This window comes from Dreissena polymorpha, chromosome 16 (assembly GCF_020536995.1).
Source record: "Dreissena polymorpha isolate Duluth1 chromosome 16, UMN_Dpol_1.0, whole genome shotgun sequence".
Lineage (NCBI taxonomy): Eukaryota > Metazoa > Mollusca > Bivalvia > Myida > Dreissenidae > Dreissena > Dreissena polymorpha.
Genome location: NC_068370.1, coordinates 34409815 through 34433987, shown reverse-complemented (window position 1 = coordinate 34433987; position 24173 = coordinate 34409815). Strand labels below are relative to the sequence as shown.

Below are 24173 nucleotides of genomic sequence, written 5' to 3'. Positions count from 1 at the left end.
AAATAGTTTAATGAATGAGATCAAGGATAGCGAATGTCTTTTTCTGTGCAGTTCTTAGCTGCATCACACGCAGTACGGGATGTTACGGGGAGTTTTCGCGGCTTATTTTACATTATAACATATTGCTGGTCATAAACCTATAGATACAAAACAGAAAACCACAAGAAGAATGGAAGTGAAATTTAAACATATGAGTCAACCGGCCACACGAGAAGTATCCGTATTTATAGGCGCGTTCTTCGAACAAACCTGTTTTAGTGGTTTGTCGGGCATTGCTATTTGATTCGATTATTAACAGTATCAATTATCATCGTGCTAATGCTTAAAGTGATATTATGGGCATTTTGCACTGTTGAATTGAGCTGAAAAGAATTAACAGGTCAAAATAGTTATCTGCAACTCACCTTGCTACCAGTTGTTTATAAAAATATATTTTATATTCGATATTCTTACGTGACCCACCCAGTCCTGTAAGCTGAAATGATCCGTAAAACAATTTCGTGTCTTTGTGTCGTATGAACAAATCTGCACTAAAACTAAAATAAGACGTGTCTTGTTCTGAGAAAACTGGACATTTAGGTTCAACTCGTAAACGCATGATCAGTTGTCAAACGAAAGTACGGTTGATATTCAAATGCATTATTTTTCTCTTTCTGGTATATTGTTTTAGTATGATGATGCTGCATTAATTAATATAAGTGTATATGAAGTAGAAACATCAAAAATAATCAACGGTTGCGATAGACACCTATAAACTGTTACATGCTCATAATATCACTTTAGTACATTAGGCAATATGGACGAATAATTATTGTTAAATTTATCAACAATAATATTTATCATTGTATTGTTGAAAACACATTAAGAATCTATTATTTACATACCATAATTATATTGCTGAATATCTTCATTTAACATATTTCTGGTCTAAAGAAAATTCCAGGTCACCTAGTTCACGGATAGCGTCTTTATTATATAACGATTATTTTACTGGCCGCCAACTCCGGTGATGACCTGTATATAAACTCTGAACTCGCGGGTTGAAATGCAATGCTTTAAAGTGAGGCCTCGCTTCCATTGCTCTTTATACTTTTACATGTTAACATGTTGACAGGGATAAGGAAGTAAGAACTAAATATGAGAACATAGCCTTTTAAGTATAAACGCTCTTGCGCTGGTAATACTCTGAAAATAAAAGGTGTACGCACAAACTGTATTGATGTCGAGAATTGAGTGTAAAACTGTTCTATCTATTAAGCCTTTTCATTCGAGATAAAATTGTTTCATACAGTAAAACAGTGTTACAAAGACGCGGATATGTTTCCAATGTTCTGGTGGTAAACTCAAATCAGCCAATGGAATAAATGAAGTGTATTCATTCGTACCTAGCCGCGGGAAATTTTATTGGAATTTTATTGGACACTTACAAAGGTCAGGCTAAGGTGAAAAGCTGGCTTATGCAGCTTACGCCGAAAAATGGCGACGCCGAACGCTCTCTACTACACGAAGAAAATTTAAAAAAACGCAAAATAATCCCGATTTATTTAAATTTGGGATAACAGTAAAGAAACAAAAGCTTTCTACAAAAGGGTAAGATTTGAAACATGCACATTGATAACATTATAAGGAAAGTCATTTGACAAAAGTGAAAGTATCTGCCGCGGCTTATGTATTGATAGAAGCTAGTCAAAACGGCCCCTAGTCAAAACGTCCCCTAGTATTGATGACCGAGACTTGTTATTCGTATCTGTTTACGATTGGAAATCTTGGTTAAAATACATGTAATAATTTTATATATATTTTTTTTTCATTTAAATGCATATTCATGACACATATTCATGATTAAAACTTTGTATGTAGTCTATTTATGCTTTGTGAAAAAATGTGAAAAATAAAATAACTTGTTTACATTTCTTACAAAAGTACTGTTTTTCAATGTATACCTAATGTTTCAGATCAAATGACAACCTCCCAGGGAGATCATCATACACTGGCGAGGGTCAGGCTCACAGAACATGAAAATAATCATATAGAAGGAATTTTCCTCTTCAGATTTTGAGAGAATTATTGACATTTTCAAGAGTAAAAAGAACAGAGTTCTAAAGCTGTAAAGTCCAGAACATGTCTGAGTTATGTGCCCTTGAAATGTTCTATGTTTATAAATGTTATTCCTGTGGTAAAGAATTGTTGGGACCAGGTATTTTAGTTGCATTTGGTACATGAATAATTTTTTGGAAATCAGATATATGTATATGTGTTGTTATTGTATCAAACACAGGTGGTTAGCGTGTGGCTATGATATTAATTAGTGAAAACATCATTTTGAATGATAAATAATCATATTATAACGAAAAATTAACTTTTCTGAAAAAAAAAATATTTCACTATCAAATATATATATAACAAGGTATGCAACTCAAAATCAGCCCAAAACGGGGTGCATCGCTTTGAACAGCCATATCTTCATAAATTTTGCAGCGATTTTCACGATCTCGGTCTTATTCAACGCAGAAATGAATTTCCTTTCTGGAAATGTATATGTCTTGCAATATTTTTACAAATGCTGGGTCAACTTTTAAGAAATAACACGATACACAACACGCATGACCCAGTTGACAGTGATCATGCTGTCTTTAAGACTGAAATCTTCACGGAGTAAAGGGCAACTTCCCTACAAAGTTCATGTAGTTCGATACCATAATTCAATAAAACGTATGAAAAAACATTATTACCGTTCTTGTCGTTACATTCTGCATCAAGACTAACTGTCCAGCGCCGTTTGAAACCTTTGTTTACATACATTTCAACTAACTGACATTTTAAACATACGAGTGATTTCATTGGTCCAATGCGGAGGTGTGTCTTTACAACTGGAGATTTCATTCATAAAGAATACATGATCACTGTCAACTGGATCATGCGTGTTGTGTATCGTGTTATTTCTTAAAAGTTGACCCAGCATTTGTAAAAATATTGCAAGACATATACATTTCCAGAAAGGAAATTCATTTCTGCGTTGAATAAGACAGAGATCGTGAAAATCGCTGCACAATTGATGAAGATATGGCTGTTCAAAGCGATGCACCCCGTTTTGGGGTGATTTTGAGTTGCATACCTTGTTATATATATATTTGATAGTGAAAATTTTTTTTTCAGAAAAGTTATTTTTTTGTTATAATATGATTATTTATCATTCAAAATGATGTTTTCACTAATTAATATCATAGCCACACGCTAACCACCTGTGGTATCAAATACAGTATTCATAGAAGGAAAATATGCCTTTATTGCATTATTTAAGGAAATTTTGATAATATTCAAGTTTTTAACATGCTTTAGCTATGCTAATGCATTGAACTTTGAATTTCACAATTTAAAGAAGTTCGCGACTCGTTTTTTCACAATTTTAAGAAGTTCGCGACTCAATTTTTCACAATTTTGAAAAGTTCGCGATTCAATTTTTCACAATTTTGACAAGTTCGCGACTCATTTTTTCACAAAGTGAGGGGCCAGGGCCGCTTCACAAAGTCAGGAAAAAAAGCCCTGCAAACACATCTCTTGTTTCACATTTCTTTAAACTTTCTAACTTTAATATATGCTCTTTAACAATAGTAGACACACTGCAAAATTCATTATAGATTGATAGACGGTTTTGTATTGGGATTGTAGTTATATTCCAATATTATGTAAGTTTATCTTTGAAACCTATACAAAAAACTATACCATATAAATGTGTTAATATTACAAAGGCGTGCGGGACAGGCGATTGGAGACAGGACCTCAAGAAAAAGAATACAAGCACAAAACCAGAAAAGGAGAGGAAACAACCAGAGCCACGTTCAAAAAGAGGGAAAAGGCCTATAATCAAACAGCTAAAAACATCACACCAGAAAGACAAAGTTCCTATGGACAAAAAAGACATTGACAGTCCCAAAGCATTTTGTAAAGCATGCCATATGACTTGGGAAGAAGACCAAGAACTGGATCTGGAACGTGTGTGGGTTCAGTGCGACAAGTGTGATGGCTGGGTTCATTCTGAGTGTTTATCATACTCATTGGAAGAAGACGAGCCTTTCTTTTGTTCTAATTGCCTGTAGATACACATTTATTTCATCAGGTCTGAAAATTATGGTTGATGAATATTTGTATTATACATGCCACATGAAAGTCATTCATAAGATGACATTGAAGCCCACTCAATAATTTTTAATACTTACTTGGTGTCTTTCGTAAGAATTCTCCCGCAGTGGGGATCAAACACGTGTCATAAGAACATAGTGACAAAAATAAATTACTTGTAACTATAACATGCTTTTTTTATGCCCCCAAAGGTGGGCATATAGTGATCGCAATTCCGTCTTTCTGTCCATCACACTTGTGTTTAGGTTTCGAAAAAAGCCCATAACTGTTATGTAGCTTCAAATGTAACCTTTATATTTGGTATACATGTGTATATGGACAAGGCTTTTTCATACGCACACACATTTAAACCCCTTTGCCCTTGACCTTGAACGTAAGGTCCACGTTTAGGTTTCAAAATCTGCATTTAGGTTTCGAAAAAGCGTTTTTTTGGGGCATATGTCTTACTATGGAGACAGCTTTTGTTCATTTGTATGTATGTCATCTTCGTTTAATCAGCAGATAAAATTCTTTAACCTTCAGCCCGACATGGAAACGCCTTCAACATCAGGTAACATCAGTGGAACAAACATCCATGAGAACAGGACTACAGACTGTTACCCTACCCCCAACATTACAACTTTTGACTCAAACAAAATGACACTGAAGAACTCTGTAATAAAAGGTTACCATGTGTTTAAGATTAGACCATTTATCACTAGTCCACCAACACAGTTGATTGTTGACAGAGAATATAGTAATAAAAAGGATCTAAATGCATGTTTGGTATAGTTTCCAACGTTGGAAAGATTTCCTAAAAGTGTCCATGATACAGTTACAGATGAAAAGCGCCAGCTGGCATTATCAGATGTAGCAGGCCTCCCAATAGGACATGTTCCTAAAATTTTGTAAAATTTCTTTTCTTCAATTATAAACGAGGGTGGAACCATAACAGCAGAGGTAATGGGGGAGCCAGTGCCAAGTTTTCCACCATGGCCAGCCCCAAATGAAGAAGGGGATGGTGTTGTGCTACCTTGTAATTATGTGATAAATCACTCTGATATCAAGGCTAGCTTTAGCAAGCTGTGTGCTTCTGGAAAAATCACCCGAATGTTCTGCTATAGATCTGTCAATTGAAACCACACCAAAAGCATAAATTAAAATGCATGGGTGATTTTTGCTTGCCTACTATTGTTTATAAAATACAGTTTGTTTCGTGGTCATAATATTAGGTCATATGCCCAACTGTGTAATTTTGATCAAAATTTTATCTGAATTACTAGCATGAGCCTCTTTTTACTTTGACTTTTTAAGTTTTTTTATTTTTTTTATTTTGGTGCTCACTTGAAACTTTACCAATATATTTAGGGTTATCATGTAAGATTCTATGCAAATTCCAATAACTCTGACCAGTATTTTCGCCAAATGATGTCCCCTTTTGAAGTTGGAAAATTCTTTATTGACATGGAACCAAATAGTCAATGGAGAGCTCTTGTTTCACAACATGAATGTTATTTATTTATTGTTCATTGCCAATGGTACCAGAAAGTGCCATTTCTTTCAGGTCTGTACAGAACAACTCATTAAATGACCATTTCATGAGAAAACCGGGTATAGTGCATCTGCATCAATTACATTATGTTATCTAGGATCAGCCTGTGCAGTCCACACAGGCTTAATCCATTACCCTTTCTTTGTATTTTCTTTTTTAAGAATCTATTTTTTTTTTAACTGAAACATTCATCACATAACAGCCTGTGTGGACTGCAGTTGCACAGGCTAATCTGAGATAACAATATATGCACTGCACTGGGATTTCTCTTGAAAGGGCCCCTTTGTTTTTGTTTTCTTTATTTTTGTTTTCTTTATTGTTATTGTTATTACACGTTCTGTGATTTATACATACCAATCAGGTTATGTTGCTGATATTTAAAGAATGATAAATAAACGATTTTGACAGTTAAAGTTTGTTTTGAGACAACCCCTGTAATGAATATGCACTTGCTGTCACGTGATTCGCTATTGGAGAATATTAACCGGAAATGGAGAAACTGTACGATCGAGGAAAACCATAAGCACACATTAATATTTAGAAACTCCATGTTACTCAAGGTGAGCACAGGATCGAGGTTGAAATTATCTGACAAAATCCTTTAATTCGAAATCTTTGTCGGTTGCTGTTTTAAAGCATACATTGATAATTTCGTTAGTGATTCGGAACTGACGACCTCACTGTATAAATATGGGCTTAGTTTTGAAAATAGTTTTTGGATCTTGATGTCACTGCTAAGATGGTAGCTCAGAGTGCTAGTAGAGCTTTAGGTTTACTTATTGCCAAAGTTAAAACAATTGGTGGTGTACCATACGATGTATTCACGAAGCTTTACGACTCCGTTGTTTGGCCAGTCATTGCTTACGGGGCGGCTATATGGGGGCATAAATCCTTTTCATGTGTAACAGCATTCCAGAACAGGGCAATGCGGTTTTATCTAGGAGTGGGTAAATACACTCCAAATCTAGGTGTTTCTGGAGAAATGGCTTGGACTCCAGTCCCTATCCGCCAATGGAAAGTGGTGGCAAATTACTTGGCCCGTCTTTCCACTACCAATTCCTCTAGATTAAACAAGCGCATAGCACTCTGGGCTAGCACCAAATCAGAAAGATGTAAAAATTGTTTTTTTCTTTGTGCGAAAGCATCTATCTCATTGCAATCTTAGACATAATTTCGATGTTTCTAGACCTATTTCCAAAGGTGTTATTGTTAAGGACATTGAACAGTTTATGTTAAATGAATATAAAGTAGATTGGCTACATAGAATTAACTCTAGTAATGGTGCATCAGGTAGAGGTGGAAATAAGCTTAGAAGCTACTGTACATTTAAGCAGAACTTTGGTGTTGAGAAATATTGCAAATAAATAATCCCTAAGAGTCATAGATCGGCCCTGTGTAAATTTAGGTGTGGCGTTGCTCCGATTCGCCTTGAGACAGGAAGGTATAAAGGTCTGCCTGCTGACAGGCGATTCTGTCAATTTTGTAGAGATAATACAATTGAAAATGAATGTCATGTATTATTAGAATGTAGCATGTATAATGATATCAGATATAATCTTGTTGAAAAAGCTGTTGATTCTACTCCAAATTTTATGAATATTATTTTATTAAGCTGAAATCCTTTTTTATCAATGAAGGATTAACAAGAATCTTAGCCAAAACCTGCTTTTTAATTTTACAAAGAAGACACTTTTACATAAGTAAATAAATAGTAGTGTAGCATGTTTTATGTAAATAGCAGCGATAGTATATTTATTATCTTTGATATATAATGCACCTGTGTATAGTAAGAAATTATAAGTTGATAGTGTATTGAGCGTCTTTGTGTATAGAATCTATTATATACGATTAAAGGTGATACATTTTGTGTAACGCTCAACTATAGTTCTTTAGGTTTTAATGAAATTAGTTGTTTATTATACAAATGTCTCCTATTATTTTATTAATACAGAAGGCCACTGTTAACCAGTCCACTAATGATCTGATCCTATGGTTTGGCGTGTTCTGATTGGTTAGGCGGTTCGCCGTTTTCTGGGCATGTGCGCACTGATTTCCCGCCCAACACAGTGCAAAAATCACGAAATGTCAAAAAATGTAGGTTCGGCATTTTTAATGGTGACCATCGATAAGCCAAATATTAGACTTCTAGAGTGTGATAAGTTTCACTTTAGCGATATTATAGATTGTAATTTATAAGACGCAGTAGTTATACAACTCCTCAGCCCCCCCCCCCCCCCCCCCATGGAGGTTATGTTTTCCGCGAACCGTACCTTATTTGGAACTCGGCTAAGATACCATTAGACTAAAAGTGCTGTTCAGAGCAAGTTTCATGATAATTGGAACAAAACGTGTAGAGGCTCACTATAGCTATATAACTGAAACTGCCCCGCATCATGATAACACTGTTTAAAAAATTTCAAACTCAACCCAGACATCATAAGAACGGATGGTCTGACTAAGTTTTATGAAGATTAACCTGTAAATGAGACTTCGAGATTGTTAAAAAGATTTGTTTTATTTGAATTGACCCTGTGACCTAGTTGTTTACTTTACGAACTCGGTCGAGATATTTTTGGGACAAATGTTCTGACCAACTTTCGTGAAAACTGGTTTATTGATGTGGCCTCTTAAATGTTCACAAGGTAAATGTAGAAGACGAACGGCAGACAAACGGCACTCATAAATGCGCACTTTGTGCTCAGGTGAGCTGATAAAAAATGTTTTCAAATGTTGTCATGTAGTCACCACAATTCTGCTGCAATAACATAATCTTAACAATGTCTAAAACATGACCTCAGCGTCATTACTTAAGTCTTACAATCTATACTTATATCTAAATATTCGTTTTGTGTAGTTTGTTTTACATATATTCTTCTTTATATTGTTTATTATAATTAATCGGTATGAGTACAGCGAACTGTCACACGTGTTGTGTATTAAATTTTTCATACCAACGCCAACATTTTTTTACAACTTTCATATCATCGGTCTACTTTTCAAAATACAACTGGCAAGATCAATGGAATAATAAAAGGTTCATATTGTAAAATTTAACGAGAAAAATGGCAACGCCACAAAACCAAGTTCTCAACATTTTCCGTTATCAATATTAAATGGGAAAATTTGAAGCAAGTTCAGCAGTTTCGCCACCAGCATACCATTTCAGAACAATACCGAATAAAATACAAGCTATCGAGTCCAAACAGCCTTATTAATGTGAGAACGGTAACTTTGATTTTGACTCCGTTGGTCCCAAATTAGAATCACATACATGGTATTCATGTAAGCTACCTACACAAAAATGTAGTACTATATATCTGTACACTTTAAGAAACACAACTACTCAAAATCAAACGAATATTTTGTAAAATATTTCGTAAAATAAAGTTTACCCATAAAAAAGTAGTTGCCCTTATAGCAATGGCCAAAATGTCAACGCTAGATGTGGTATGGTACGAGATTTAACGAGATACAAAATGGTCGTGTTTTTTTGGTGCACAATATAATCCATTTTAATGTCCCGCAACGATATCTATTCATACGACACACGAACACAAAAGTGGTACATGAATCTATGTTGAATATATTGTATCCTGTTAAATATATGTTACCAGACCTCATCTAGCGTTGAAATTGTGGCTATTGCTATAAGGAAAATGGAATTTTTGTATGTGTTAACTTTATTTTTCGAAATATTGTAGGCTACGAAATTTTAGTTGATTTTGAATGTTTATGGGCTTTTAAGTTATAATGCAGTTGTTGTTTTTTTTAGTGATAGTGATCTATACCGAACCAGACACAAATGAAAACCCATGCTTTGTCTGCATAAAAGCAAACTACACATTTTTGACGATGCTGCTTCAGCGAAGCAGCTCGTCTAAGTTATCATACCATGAAAAAAAATCTTCACAATGGCGACCTATGTAAAAGACCGAGCCAGTCCGATTGAGTTAGCTAAGTTTTCTCAATCGGCATACCTCGCTGATTATCATTGATAAAGGTAAAGGCAGCTTGGTTCCCGTCCTCTTTCAAATTTATCGAGAGGTTCGGGACAGGAAACTGCCAGATTGCACTTCAAACGCTGTGAAAACCCCTTAATGTAGTTATTTTGAGGTATGATCGAGAATGTAACCCGCCACCCGTTTTCACTGATAGGGTCAAGTTCCCCCACGGGTACTACTTCCCCGTACCCCCAAATTTGTTTTCATACCCAAATTTGTTTTTAGTACCCATTTTTTTCGTACCCAAATTATTTTTTCATACCCACCTTTTTGGGGGGCATAATTTTTTCGTACCCAAAATTGTTGTACCAAATTATTTTTTGAACCCAACATTTTCGTACCCACATACACAATTGTGGTGATGTATATAAACTTAAATGGATGCTTTTATATCCATCCTCTTCAAAAGCATCGCCACACCAGTACCGTCAGTACTTTGATTTAAATCTAGTACCGTGTAACTCATGAGAAAAAGTTACCATTTTATAAAGCAGTGAGTATATATATATTTATTTTTGACCTTGCAGTCAAGGATAACCCATGAAAGTGCAAGCACTTATTTACAATGGGGTTCTTTGGTTTTGCTGAAGAGACAGCATGCAGAAGAGACAGTATTAAGAAACAAGGAATCCAGGTGCGATACCCTAGCTTTTTGCGAATAAATCCCTTGGTTCTTTTACGTGCTCAGTGTATAGCACCGACACACGCGAGAATTACCTGCGTTACATACCAGTACATCTCTAGTTGGGTGGGAAACACTAAGCATTTCTGAAATTTCCAGTGCCCCGGCCAGGAATTGAACCGGGGACCTCTGGAATGGTAGACCAGTGTGTTACCACTCGACTACCGCACCACCCAGTTACCTAGACATTACACAACATGCCCCATATACAATTCCGAGCTGGCCCTTCATGCAAACTTTCATCAAGACAGCTCAATGCAAACTATTATTAACCATGGATAACTTATGTGATGCTACTGTATTTTTAGTTGCAGTGACCTTGACCCGACTGGCCCTAAATGCAAACCCAAACCAGTTATTCTTGGAAACTACTTACAGAATTTGAGTCGATATACCATCCATAATCAATTCATTGAAAGGAAACATTTTTTTAGCTTAAGTAACAGGGACCGTGACCGGACATGCCCAAAAAACAATCCCGACCAAAGTTTCTATACAGGCTTGCTACATCCAGGATTGGTCAATGCTGTAAACCACGTCTTTATCGCCACATGCAAAATATTGTTCTTATCACCAGGATTTTAAGATTCGTTGTAAAAAGTAGTCAGTTTTAAATCCAGATGTCCACAGATTAATACCAAGCAAATTTACACCAACCAATTTACTTATATAAGCCATCAGTGGTCTGTTAGATATAGAACCAGAATTTCACCAAAGACGTGAGCAATATGGATCCCTTAAAGCATGTTAAACTTCCCACGTCACAAATTACTGGGAATGAGACTTCAATGTCTTTATATGCCTCATCCTTTAATTACAATTTACAGGATTTTACTGGATAAAATACAAAAACAGATTTTGAATAAATCTTTATTGAAAATTGACTTAAATATATTAATAAATAATCATTGTTGTGTTGTTGTAAAGTAGATAGGAAATGCATATGCATCTGGTGCCTTTGTTATTATATTGTAAGTTGTGTCATAGAAATTTAACAACTATCTGCAATATTTTTAATGCACCAATTTTATGGATAAAGTAAAAGAACAAAATATACACATAACACAACAATGGATATAATTGTACATTCTAAATGACCTTATAGCTCTGATATTAACTGTCATTATTTACGGTTTAAAGTAAAAGAAAGCATTACACCAATAAATGTTGATGAATTTCCCCTTAAAGAACAAGTTGAAACTATCTTTCTATAAATCATTTAACATCAATTCCACACAAAATATACCTAAAGTAAAATGAATCTTGCCAAAAAATGAAAAATAAACATATAGTTTACACACATTTGTGACAGGAAGATGCCTAGACATTAAAAGTATGTAACATCATCACAATGTAATGAAGCTTGTTTCATTTTATGTGGAGTTTCTGTTGAAGTATTATATTGTTTTCACTTATGATATGAAACAAGCAAAAACTTCTATTCTTAAATCTGTAACAGAGCCGGGAACAATTTCAGTATAAGTCATATTTCACAAAAATATATTATGTAAGACAATGGACACTTCAGTAAGTTTTCATGTGTGTGAGACACAGTAACAACAGTTTATGGACATCATGTGGAGCAGGTAACATCTAACTGTAGAGGTCATCATCACCATCTTCAAACTGCTGACCACCTGGGTTTCCTCCCTGTCCACCCTGGCCTGGCGCACCCCCAGCCCCTGGGAACCTGCAACACATTATGTGGGTAATGTTATGAATATTGTATAAACTCTTGATTTCCACCCCTGTGTTCTGCCACACACAAATCAATTACGTATGGATGATATTTTTACACAGATTAAGTCACAGAGTCCTGCCAAATAATGTATGTTTACTTTTATGACAAAAAAGGTACATGATGAGTGTAAGAAATTCACTAACTTTCTGGATATGGGCCCACAACAATTTAAATATTAAGAGTTGTCGACAAAGACAAACACACATCAAGGAACAAGTGTGAACTACCAGTACAATAATTCAGAATTACAAAACTTATAAAGTAAAGAGAAAAACCTTTTTACAATCTTTATAATTTTTGTTCAACCAAACCTTAAGCAGAAAAACAATTAATACATGTACAGATGTCTTGCAAATCAAAGTCGAAGCATAGACTAGTTTTAATTTACAATTAAACACAGCCATAAAGAAGGCTTGACTAAGATGTATATTGATGAATGACAGGCTGTCAAGATTGTGCGTTGACAAGTACTCCTCACATCTGGCGAAATGTTTTGCAAGATAATGTACAAAGGGACAAAACGATTTTAGAACAAAACCTTTTTGCTGACATGCATGCACTAAAATTGGCCAGTCTATTGAAAATAGTGGCAGTGTAACTTTTTTATAAGCACTAGTATAACTCATGTAAACAAGAAACCGTCGGAGACGGGTGATGCTCCCCAAAGGTTTTTTTTGTCACAATTTTGCACTATATATTCAGATAAAAGGAAATGTTTTTAGGGCACAGTAGTTGGGGGGGACAAGATTTTTTTTAAAGAAAATTTCAAAGGGCCATAACTTTGTGAAAAATCATCAGACCAGAACCCGCTGATAATATGCACATCACCTCTTGGTAGTGAAGCTTCCCATAAAGTTTCATGGAATTCCGGTCAAAAGTTGCTGAGAAATAGCCCGGACAAGAATTGCACTAAATGTACAGTTAATGGAAAATTTCAAAAGGCTATAACTCTGTGAAAAATCATCCAACCAGAACCCGCTGATAATATGCACATCTCCTCTTGGTAGTGAAGCTTCCCATAAAGTTTTATTGAATTCTGGTCATTAGTTGCTGAGAAATAGCCCGGACAAAAATTGTGCACGGACGGACAGACAGACGCACACACGGACAGACGAAGCGGCGACTATATGCTCCCCCCAAAAAAAATTTTGGGGAAGCATAATAAATTAGTAAAGCATCTGTCACCTAAACAGGTCTCAAACTTTTGATTCTTAAAAGGGATTTCAACCACGACGACGTAGAAAAGAAAAGTTGTAAAATACCGTATTTTTTTTTACAATTATTAGTTTATATATACAAAAATTGTTAAGTTTTCATATTTTCAGTATATTCGCTAACAAATTTTACTGTGTATGTCCACCAGGTAACTACCAGTTAACTATAAATAACGCCAGTAGATTGATCATCATAGTCACGTGGTAAACCCAGGAATGCAAATTTTGCATGCATAGTGAATTGTAAATATTATATATATAAAATGATCAATCTACTTGCGTTATTTATAGTGTGTATATTGTTCACATCGCAAAATTTTATTACCGAATATACTGAAAATATGAACTTTTTTCAAGTAACGTAATATACCAGTCGTGATACTTTAATCAATATAAACTAACAAGGGCTGTTTGTAAAACATGCATGCCCCCCATATGGGCTCTCCGTTGTAGTGAGAGCCATTGTGTGAATATGTTTTTTGTCACTGTGACCTTGACCTTTGACCTGGTGACCTGAAATTCAATAGGGGTCATCTGCCAGTCATGATCAATGTACCTATGAAGTTTCATGCTCCTAGCCAAAAGCATTCTTGAGTTATCATCCGGACACCATTTTACTATTTCGGGTCACCGTTACCTTGACCTTTGACCTTGTGACCTCAAAATCAATAGGGGTCATCTGCGAGTCATGATCAATCTACCTATCAAGTTTCATGATCTTTGGCATATGCGTTCTTGAGTTATCATCCGAAAACCATTTTACTATTTCGGGTCACCGTGACCTTGACCTTTGACCTAGTGACCTCAAAATCAATAGGGGTCATCTGCGAGTCATGATCAATCTACCAATGAAGTTTCATGATCCTAGGCGTATGCATTCTTGAGTTATCATCCGGAAACCATTTTACTATTTCGGGTCACCGTGACCTTGAGCTTTGACCTAGTGACCTCAAAATCAAAAGGGGTCATCTTCGAGTCATGATCAATCTACCCATGAAGTTTCATGATCCTAGGCGTATGTGTTCTTGAGTTATCATTCAAAAACCATTTTACTATTTCGGGTCACCGTGACCTTGACCTTTGACCTAGTGACCTCAAAATCAATAGGGGTCATCTGCGAGTCATGATCAATGTACCTATGAAGTTTCATGATCCTAGGCCCAAGCGTTCTTGAGTTATCGTCTGACAACCACCTGGTGGACGGACAGACCGACATGAGCAAAGCAATATACCCCCTCTTCTTCGAAGGGGGGCATAATAATTGTAAAAAAATCCTGTATTTTAGAACTTTTCTTTTTTCGTCATTCGTGGTTGACAGTCCCTTTAAAGGGCTGACGATAACTGTCTATATTTTAGTATAAGGAAATGTTAAAGAATAAAGTTTATCAGTTATATAAATGGTAGATCACAGTTAGTTTTACAATATGGGTAGGTTTTGACATAGTGTTGGCGTAAAAATATTTTGGGCAACCAAAATCATTAGATACCGGTTCAATAATAATTATTTTGGCAGTTTATATTTATGTCCACAAACAAAGCAGAACCATTTTGTGCTAAAAATTAAATCATGACATAAAACAAACATTTATTAAGCCAAGAGATTTATAACCACGCCTACGTCAATTAAAATCTTACACAAACCTGTAGTCTACATCATTTTCACAAGGCTTTGTAAATCAACTCCCACTTAATAGTAAATAACCACATGGGTAACTTATGAATCCACTAACCTGAAATTTCCTCCAAATCCACGACTCTGCTGAAGGGTTTGTGCAAACATCTCGTACTTGCGGATGTCATTGTCACTGACGGAGCGACGTGCAAACTTCATGGCCTCCTCGAAGTGAGCACGAGTGATCTCCGGAACTGGGTCATACTCTTCCACCTCCTGTGCAAGCAGTAAATAAACATTGTAAGACTATGTCACAGGCAGGTCTAGTGGGTATCCATTCAGTGTATATTAGATCACTAGTATATATGGAAAAGTTATAGTGAAAATTTCATCATTCAAATGTGTCAATATAGTATGCTTATTTCCTTTGGAGAACATATTAAAAATATGTTGACATTTTGGAATTTAGATCTTTGTGATATTTTTTGTATAAAGACACAAATATAACCAAATTACCATGTATGTGACATGGAGATCCTCCATCATAATAGTAAATATGCAGTTAAAACTAGAGCTTGGTCAAAGACATGATTAATACCCCTGCATTGCATTGTGAGCTCTGTTCAATGGAAAGTCAGGAATATATGGATAAGTGGGGATGACATGTGTCTTGCACATCAACACTTCATGGTGATAACATATATCAATGTTTAAAATTAACCCCTCCAAAAATGTGTAAGTATTTGATTCATAGGCATATTTATAACATTTTACAATCCACCCATGAAACTGTAGAAAGCCATAATCCAGAATTTGAACAAGGCTAGAAACAAGAAATCTTGCAGATTATTCACAGTACTTACCATATCTGCATCAGGGTTTTGCTGTCTCATCTTCTCTTGCCTGATCTCTGCTTCAATGGACTGTCTGATGGCCAGCTTGCAGGCCCGCTGGCAGATCTCTGTGAGGTCAGCGCCGGAGAAGCCATGGGTCACGTTGGCCAGGTAGTTCAGGTCAACATCCTGAGGTAGGAACACAGAATTGATGATGTGTACAACTAGATTCTAATATAGCACTGCCATGTGCACACACTTCCAATACCTTTTAACAACCCATGCGAAAGACAAAAAAATCTTACTGGACAGGAGGTCTGATAACTTTCTTCTTTCTTCTTTAACCAAATAATAGAAAATACCATTTATAGAGCTTATTTTTTGTTATTATGACGTTCACAATACGTAACAGTTCTAAATACAATAACTTAAAATTTTAATTAAAACCCGTTGTATGAAAACATATGGATAAAATTTCATTTAACAGTGAAGAAAGCTTTTTGATTGTTTTTTATATACATTTCAAGTTATTTAAAACAGCATTATAAAACTCTAGTTCTCCCTTAGTCTCTATCAAGATGGCGACGTCCAAACCGAAACAGATATTTTTCGCCGTTTAATACCCTTTGCCACTTTTGTTTAATTTTTAAATGCTGCTCAGTTTCCAGCCATATAAGACAGAAAGTTTATTTCATACTAATATTTGCATTATATCTGGACTTAACTTGCTAAGAATTTTATAAGCATATTTTGAGTTGGCACGTCACCAGCAAAGACAGCCGTTCGAATCCGTTTTATTTTAAAATTAAATAATCTATCAAACTTAAAAAAATGTAAACCAGTATTTATTTATTTTTACATATTCCTAGATTCGTGTTCATGGTTAACCAAAGTTTTACATATTGTTTTGTTTTTTTTGTCGGACACACGGTCTGACAGTTTCAGAAATATTATCGGACCTCAGCAAATTTTACCAGATATGTCCTAGTTCCAACATTTGCATGGGTTGCCTTTATACTGACATGTTATTTGAGATTTAATTCCAATCTTACTAATTCTAAAGAATATTAACACAAATTAAGTTTGTTGTTGTTAACTTATTCGAAACAATAAACAAGAATCATGTTATATAACAAAATCAAAAAGAAACACTGGCTTGAAAGTGTCAAGTGCTAAAACAATTAACAGTTTAACTTGAACACGTAAAATTCAAAGGGGCTGTTTAACAAAGAGGCTGAAGGACAAGAGCGCAAGATTTTTTTTTGGGAAGAAACATTCAAGCGATTTCCTAGTCAATTTCAGAGAAGTGGAAGATGTTAAAGAAATTGTGCTTTGGTAGCAGCCACTTATGTGACATAAACAGATAAAGATCTTAATTGATTATGTGACCATTTCAATTTAAAGTACATACCGGAGCGACTGGTGACTTCTTCAGGTTAGCCTTCAGGATGGCTATACGAGATTTCTCATCTGGCAATGGGATATAGATAAGCTGATCAAGACGGCCTGGACGCAAAATGGCGGGATCAATGATGTCTGGTCTGAAAACATGCAGGAAGCAGTTTTAAATATCACATAAAATATATATCCATTTTGCATTTTATGTTGTCTTCTTTCAGATTTGTTTTAAACATAAAACATGAATACACAACACATTCGAAAGCAGCAATAAATGAATTTTGTATAATCACAAGTCACAAAACTAAAATATAACAACTGAAAGTGAAAAATATAAAGAAAGCAAAACTTCGGCTGCAACAGCATGAGAGAAACCATATTATAGCCAGAGTCATTAACCCTTTTCCACTCAGAGGCAAAGTGAAACTGGCTATGTTCAAACAGCATCAAATTAGAACAGGCCGCGAGTTACTCGTAGTCTGTTCAGGTTTTATGCTTTTTGCTGCTCATCAGTATCTAAGGGTTGGCAATGAAGCCTTTAAAACTTGAATATAGTAAGAAAGGTCTTTCATTAAAAGTAACATTCTAAGGGACTACAAAGGCGTCAAAATACGTATCTAAGCAGTAAAGGGTTAAACAAGGGCTGTTTGTAAAACATGCATGCCCCCCTATATGGGCTATAAGTTGTAGTAGCAGCCATTGTGTGAATACGTTTTTTGTCACTGTGAACGGTGGTGGTGGTGGTGGGTGGGTGGGTGGGTGGGTGGGGTGGGGTGGGGTGGGGTGGGATGGGTGGGTTTTGGGTGGGTGGGTGGTGGTGTAATAGTATTAGTAGTAGTAGTAGAAGTAGTAGTAGTAGTAGTAGTAGTAGTAGTAGTAGTAGTAGTAGTAGTAGTAGTAGTAGAAGTAGTAGTAGTAGTAGTAGTAGTAGTAGTAGTAGTAGTAGTAGTAGTAGTAGTAGGAGTAGTAGTAGTAGTAGAGTAGTAGTAGTAGTAGTAGTAGTAGTAGTAGTAGTAGTAGTAGTAGTAGTAGTAGTAGAAGTAGTAGTAGTAGTAGCAGCAGCAGTAGCAGCAGCTGCAGCAGCAGCAGCAGTAGTAGTAGTAGTAGTAGTAGTAGTAGTAGTAGTATGCATTACAAAAATGCAGTTAGCCTTACATTTGGTAAAATTTAAATATATTACAAGGGAGGCAAATGCTGTAACAATAAATTTAAACTTATTGCATTTGTTTCCCCTGTATATAAGAGTGTATTACCTCCCCTGTCCTGCTTATATTTATATTAATCAACAAAATTAAACATTAACACAATATTGAATATACAAAATATACAAAAATCTCATATTCTGATAATATTTTTACTTATCCACTGTATTTTACTAAAAGGATGATGTTTCATTGGACTGATAATTATAGATTTAGGATTACAGACCAGTTGCTTCAGTAATATTGTTCAGAGTGTGCCCTGTTGGCCGCGTATGCATTCTTGAGTTATCATTCAAAAACCATTTTACTATTTCGAGTCACCGTGACCTTGACCTTTGACCTAGTGACCTCAAAATCAATAGGGGTCATTTGCAAGTCATGATCAATGTACCTATGAAGTTTCATGATCCTAGGCCCAAGCGTTCTTGAGTTATCATATGACAACCACCTGGTGGACGGACGGACGGACCGACCGACATGAGCAAAGCAATATACCCCCTCTTCTTCCAAGGAGGGCATAAATATGGTGATGCACACTTAGCTACCTGTTTGTTGCACCAATAATGAAGACATTTTTCTTTGCATTCATGCCATCCATCTCTGTGAGCAGCTGGTTGATAACACGGTCAGCAGCACCACCTAGTTAACAGAAATAGCAGAGTTCTTCAAAAATATGAGCAGTGTTTTGGAATATCTCAGCAAAATGCATGTCCAAGATAAGCCAGGGCAGTTCCACACATGCTAATCTGGGACGACAATTTCCTTCTAAACTGGATTTTTGCAAAGAAGAGACTTCTTTTCAACAACAAAACTGCCATAACAGCAAAAAGTGTTTCCCTGATTAGCCTAAGCAGACTGCACAGGCTAATCTGGGACAACATTTTGCACAAATGCATTTAGCCCAGTTTTTTCAGAATGAGGCTGATATAATCATTGAAATTTTTCCTCTAGAAACTTCATGAAACATACAGACAACCTGTCCATAGGCTACAAAACCTTGGTCAAAACCAAAGCAAGTTTTATGTCTAGAATTTTACCTATTAGATTGAACAAGAAACATGGCAATTCAATCAAACCTGGTTTTCACCATTTTACTTATTAATTTCAATAGTTGTGCAATCACAAGAAAGGTCTGCTTGATAGTTACCGACACAAACAATTTGGTGCAATACCTCCATCAAACTACTGTTATATAGTGCAAAGCATTTTTCTTTTAATAGTTATTGGGACCTTGATCTCATAGGATGAAATGTAGTATTCACATTAATGATCTTTTCATCATGAAGAGTCTTAACTCAACATCACCTACCTCCATCCCCAGCACTTCCACCTCTGGATTTTGCAATTGAGTCCAACTCATCAAAGAACAACACACATGGAGCCGCAGATCTAGCCTGCAAGGGATTCAATCATACATCATCACTACAAGCAAGATTATATAATAACTACAACGTTACAGAAGATCTTGCAATTGCTCCAGTCTATGAAGTTGAATTAGCCAATCACATGCTCCAAACAGCAACTGATAATTACTTGTGAATCTTAAATTGGACAAAGTACAAATGTAAGTCCTGGATAAAAGACAATTTAAAGTGGATTTGAACTAACTGTAGAATGAGCTAAGTTCATAAGTACAAAAAATATTAGGGAAAGGTCTAGAGTGAAATTGCAAGTTGCAGCCCTTTGCTGCCTAATACTTCCCTCCTTCTGCCCCTCTTGACAGGTAAATATAATATTTAGTGTGAACAACTTTTTTCATTACATATATTTTCAATATATATATATATATATATATATATATATATATATATATATATATATATATATAAACTCAGGGCTCTCGCTAGGATTTTAAAACAGGAGTCTTCCTTGGAAAAAGTAGGAGTCCAAAAGGAAAAAGTAGGAGTCCAAAAGGAACAAGAGATGTGTTTGTCAGAAACACAATGCCCCCTAATGCGCCGCTTTTTTTTTTACCTTTGACCTTGAAGGATGACCTTGACCTTTCACCACTCAAAATGTGCAGCTCCATGAGATACACATGCATGCCAAATATCAAGTTACTATGTTCAATATTTTAAAAGTTATTGCAAAACTTTACTGTAAGGTTAAAGTTTTGGGACAGAATTTTTATGCCACCGGATCGATAGATCGGGGGTATATTGTTTTTCTGCGAGTCATGATCAATCTACCTATCAAGTTACATGATCCTAGGCCTAAGCGTTCTTGAGTTATCATCCGGAAACCATTTTACTATTTCGGGTTCCTGTGACCTTGACCTTTGACCTAGGTCTCCGTTGTAGTGAGAGCCATTGTGTGAATATGTTTTTTGTCACTGTGACCTTGACCTTTGACCTAGTGACCTGAAAATCAATAGGGGTCATCTGCCAGTCATGATCAATGTACCTATGAAGTTTCATGATCCTAGCCATAAGCATTCTTGAGTTATCATCCGGACACCATTTTACTATTTCGGGTCACCGTGACCTTGACCTTTGACCTAATGACCTGAAAATCAATAGGGGTCATCTGCGAGTCATGATCATTCTACCTATCAAGTTTCATGATCCTAGGAATAAGTGTTCTTCAGTTATCATCAAGAAACCATTTTACTATTTCGGGTCATCGTGACCTTGACCTTTGACCTAGTGACCTGAAAATCAATAGGGGTCATCTGCGAGTCATGATCAATCTACCTATCAAGTTTCATGATCCTAGGCCTAAGCGTTCTTGAGTTATCATCCGGAAACCATTTTACTATTTCGGGTTCCTGTGACCTTGACCTTTGACCTAGTGACCTCAAAATCAATAGGGGTCATCTGCGAGTCCTGATCAATCTACCTATCAAGTTTCATGATCCTAGGCCTAAGCGTTCTTGAGTTATCATCCGGAAACCATTTTACTATTTCTGGTCACTGTGACCTTGACCTAGTGACCTGAAAATCAATAGGGGTCATCTGCGAGTCATGATCAATCTACCTATCAAGTTTCATGATCCTAGGCCTAAGCGTTCTTGAGTTATCATCCGGAAACCATTTTACTATTTCGGGTCACTGTGACCTTGACCTTTGACCTAGTGACCTCAAAATCAATAGGGATCATCTGCGAGTCATGATCAATGTACCTATGAAGTTTCATGATCCTAGGCCCAAGCGTTCTTGAGTTATCGTCTGACAACCACCTGGTGGACAGACCGACAGACCGACCGACATGAGCAAAGCAATACACCCCCTCTTTTTCGAAGGGGGGCATAACTACTTGAATTAGAGAGCGGACAACATGCTGAATGTTTAAAAGGCACTAAGTGACCCCGTGACCTAGTTTTTGACCCGGCAAGGCCCATGTTTGAACTTGGCCTAGACATCATGTAGATACAACTTCTGACCAAGTTTGGTGAAGATCGGATGAAAACTACTTGAACAAGGGCTGTTTGTAAAACATGCATGCCCCCCATATGGGCTGTCCGTTGTACTGGCAGCCATTGTGTGAATACGACTTTTGTCACTGTGACCTTGACCTTTGACCTAGTGACCTGAAAATCAATAGGGGTCATCTGCAAGTCACGATCAATGTACCTATGAAGTGTCATGATCCTAGGCAAAAGCGTTCTTGAGTTATCATCCGAAAATCATTTTACTATTTCGGGTAACCGTGACCTTGACCTTTGACCTTGTGACCTCAAAATCAATAGAGGTCATCTGCGAGTCATGATCAATCTATGAAGTTTCATGATCCTAGGCATATGCGTTCTTGAGTTATCATCCGAAAATCATTTTACTATTTCGGGTCACCGTGACCTTGACCTTTGACCTAGTGACCTAAAAATCAATAGGGGTCATCTGCGAGTCATGATCAATCTACCTATAAAGTTTCATGATCCTAGGCATATGCGTTCTTGAATTATCATCCGAAAATAATTTTACTATTTCGGGTCACCGTGACCTTGACCTTTGACCTAGTGACCTCAAAATCAATAGGGGTCATCTGGGAGTCATGATCAATCTACCCATGAAGTTTCATGATCCTAGGCGTATGCGTTCTTGAGTTATCATCCGAAAATCATTTTACTATTTCGGGTCACCGTGACCTTGACCTTTGACCTAGTGACCTCAAAATCAATAGGGGTCATCTGCGAAGTCATGATCAATCTACCCATGAAGTTTCATGATCCTAGGCGTATGCGTTCTTGAGTTATCATCCGGAAACCATTTTACTATTCCGGGTCACCGTGACCTTGACCTTTGACCTAGTGACCTCAAAATCAATAGGGGTCATCTGCCAGTCATGATCAATCTACCCATGAAGTTTCATGATCCTAGGCGTATGCGTTCTTGAGTTATCATCCGGAAACCATTTTACTATTTCGGGTCACCCTGACCTTGACCTTTGACCAAGTGACCTCAAAATCAATAGGGTTCATCTGCGAGTCATGATCAATGTACCTATGAAGTTTCATGATCCTAGCCCCAAGCGTTCTTGAGTTATCATCCGAAAACCACCTGGTGGACGGACCGACCGACCGACCGACATGAGCAAAGCAATATACCCCCTCTTCTTCGAAGGGGGTTCATGATCCTAGGCGTAAGCGTTCTTGAGTTATCATCCGGAAACCATTTTACTATTTCGGGTCACCGTGACCTTTACCTTTGACCTAGTGACCTCAAAATCAATAGGGTTCATCTGGGAGTCATGATCGATGTACCTATGAAGTTTCATGATCCTAGCCCCAAGCGTTCTTGAGATATCATCCGAAAACCACCTGGTGGACGGACCGACCGACCTACCGACCGACATGAGCAAAGCAATATACCCCCTCTTCTTCGAAGGGGGGCATAATTAGAGAGCGGACAACATGCTGAATGTTCAAAATGCACTAAGTGACCCCATGACCTAGTTTTTGACCTGGCAAGGCCCATGTTCGAACTTGGCCTAGCCATCATGTAGATACAACTTCTGACCAAGTTTGGTGAAGATCAAATGAAAACTACTTGATTTAGAGGGCGGACACTTAATACAGACCGACAGACAGACTAACAGACCCACCGACCGACCAACAGACAGACAAGTTCACTCCTATATACCCCCTAAACTTCGTTTGTGGGGGTATAATAACTTTCGGCTGTTCTGTCGATAAGATCCGTGACTTTCATTCATAATTATATTACCGGATTATCACTCTGGTAGAAAATGTATCGGAATATTTTGGTTTTGTTTAGTTACAGCGCGTGCTTTCAGTGTATATTGCGTCATACTCGGATTATGAACTGTTAGCTCCGCCCATTCTAACATTTCATTCAACAAAGTTATCTCGGGTGTAAGCGAGCTTGATATTGATTGGCCCAGCTAGCATGCACGCTTCCATAACAAAAAAGGTCATGCGTGGTCGCTTACATGGTGCAGACCGGGTTTCGCTTTTTGTTTAAATGCTTACGCTGACAATGAAACCAAATTGAAAACCAGTCCGGATTTGAATGGTGGACAATTTTGGTACATTTCAGCTGCTTGATATGACGCAATTTTCGTTATTTGTACACATTTTTATTGCAAAAAAACGTGCGTACCAGGGACTCTCGATTGGTTTGGAACATGCGTTCTTTTTCAAATTTATGCGTACAAATACGCATAATTAAGTGTTTCAGAGAGCCCTGTTTAAAACAAGTGAATGACTATGCTTAAGACGTTTAATTAAGTATTTGTTTAAGACATTATTTGGATTTACCACATTATTTGAATATTTCATCAGAATAGTTGGCTTTCTAACCTGCATCTTTTTCACAGCACCCTGTACCTTACGTGATTCAAGATAATTAACTCTGCGACAA

The 24173-nt window shown here is 36.7% G+C and overlaps 1 protein-coding gene and 1 long non-coding RNA gene across 6 annotated transcripts in view; both read right to left on the bottom strand.

The window, feature by feature from the left end:
• Positions 1–11210: 11210 nt before the first annotated feature.
• Positions 11211–24173, bottom strand: part of LOC127862113 (transitional endoplasmic reticulum ATPase) — a 41119-nt gene continuing 28156 nt past the window's right edge. For both annotated transcript variants that reach the window (XM_052401100.1, XM_052401099.1), the window contains exons 13-18: positions 19664–19748; positions 18900–18993; positions 17166–17295; positions 15785–15943; positions 15040–15197; positions 11211–12044 (exon numbers count right to left, since the gene is read on the bottom strand). In XM_052401100.1, coding sequence (XP_052257060.1) covers positions 11948–12044; positions 15040–15197; positions 15785–15943; positions 17166–17295; positions 18900–18993; positions 19664–19748 — 723 coding nt within the window. In that variant the 3' untranslated portion in view covers positions 11211–11947. The remainder of the gene's footprint in view (positions 12045–15039; positions 15198–15784; positions 15944–17165; positions 17296–18899; positions 18994–19663; positions 19749–24173) is intronic.
• On the bottom strand, positions 20654–24168 carry LOC127862120 (uncharacterized). 4 transcript variants are annotated; one of them, XR_008040459.1, is made up of 4 exons: positions 23111–24168; positions 21331–22850; positions 20997–21192; positions 20654–20851 (listed from the first exon to the last, which is right to left on the bottom strand). It is a non-coding gene; the product is annotated as an uncharacterized LOC127862120 (long non-coding RNA). The 4 variants fall into 4 exon arrangements; XR_008040457.1 differs by having other exon boundaries at positions 20654–21192; positions 21331–22459; positions 22606–22850; XR_008040458.1 differs by lacking the exon at positions 20997–21192 and having other exon boundaries at positions 21280–22850.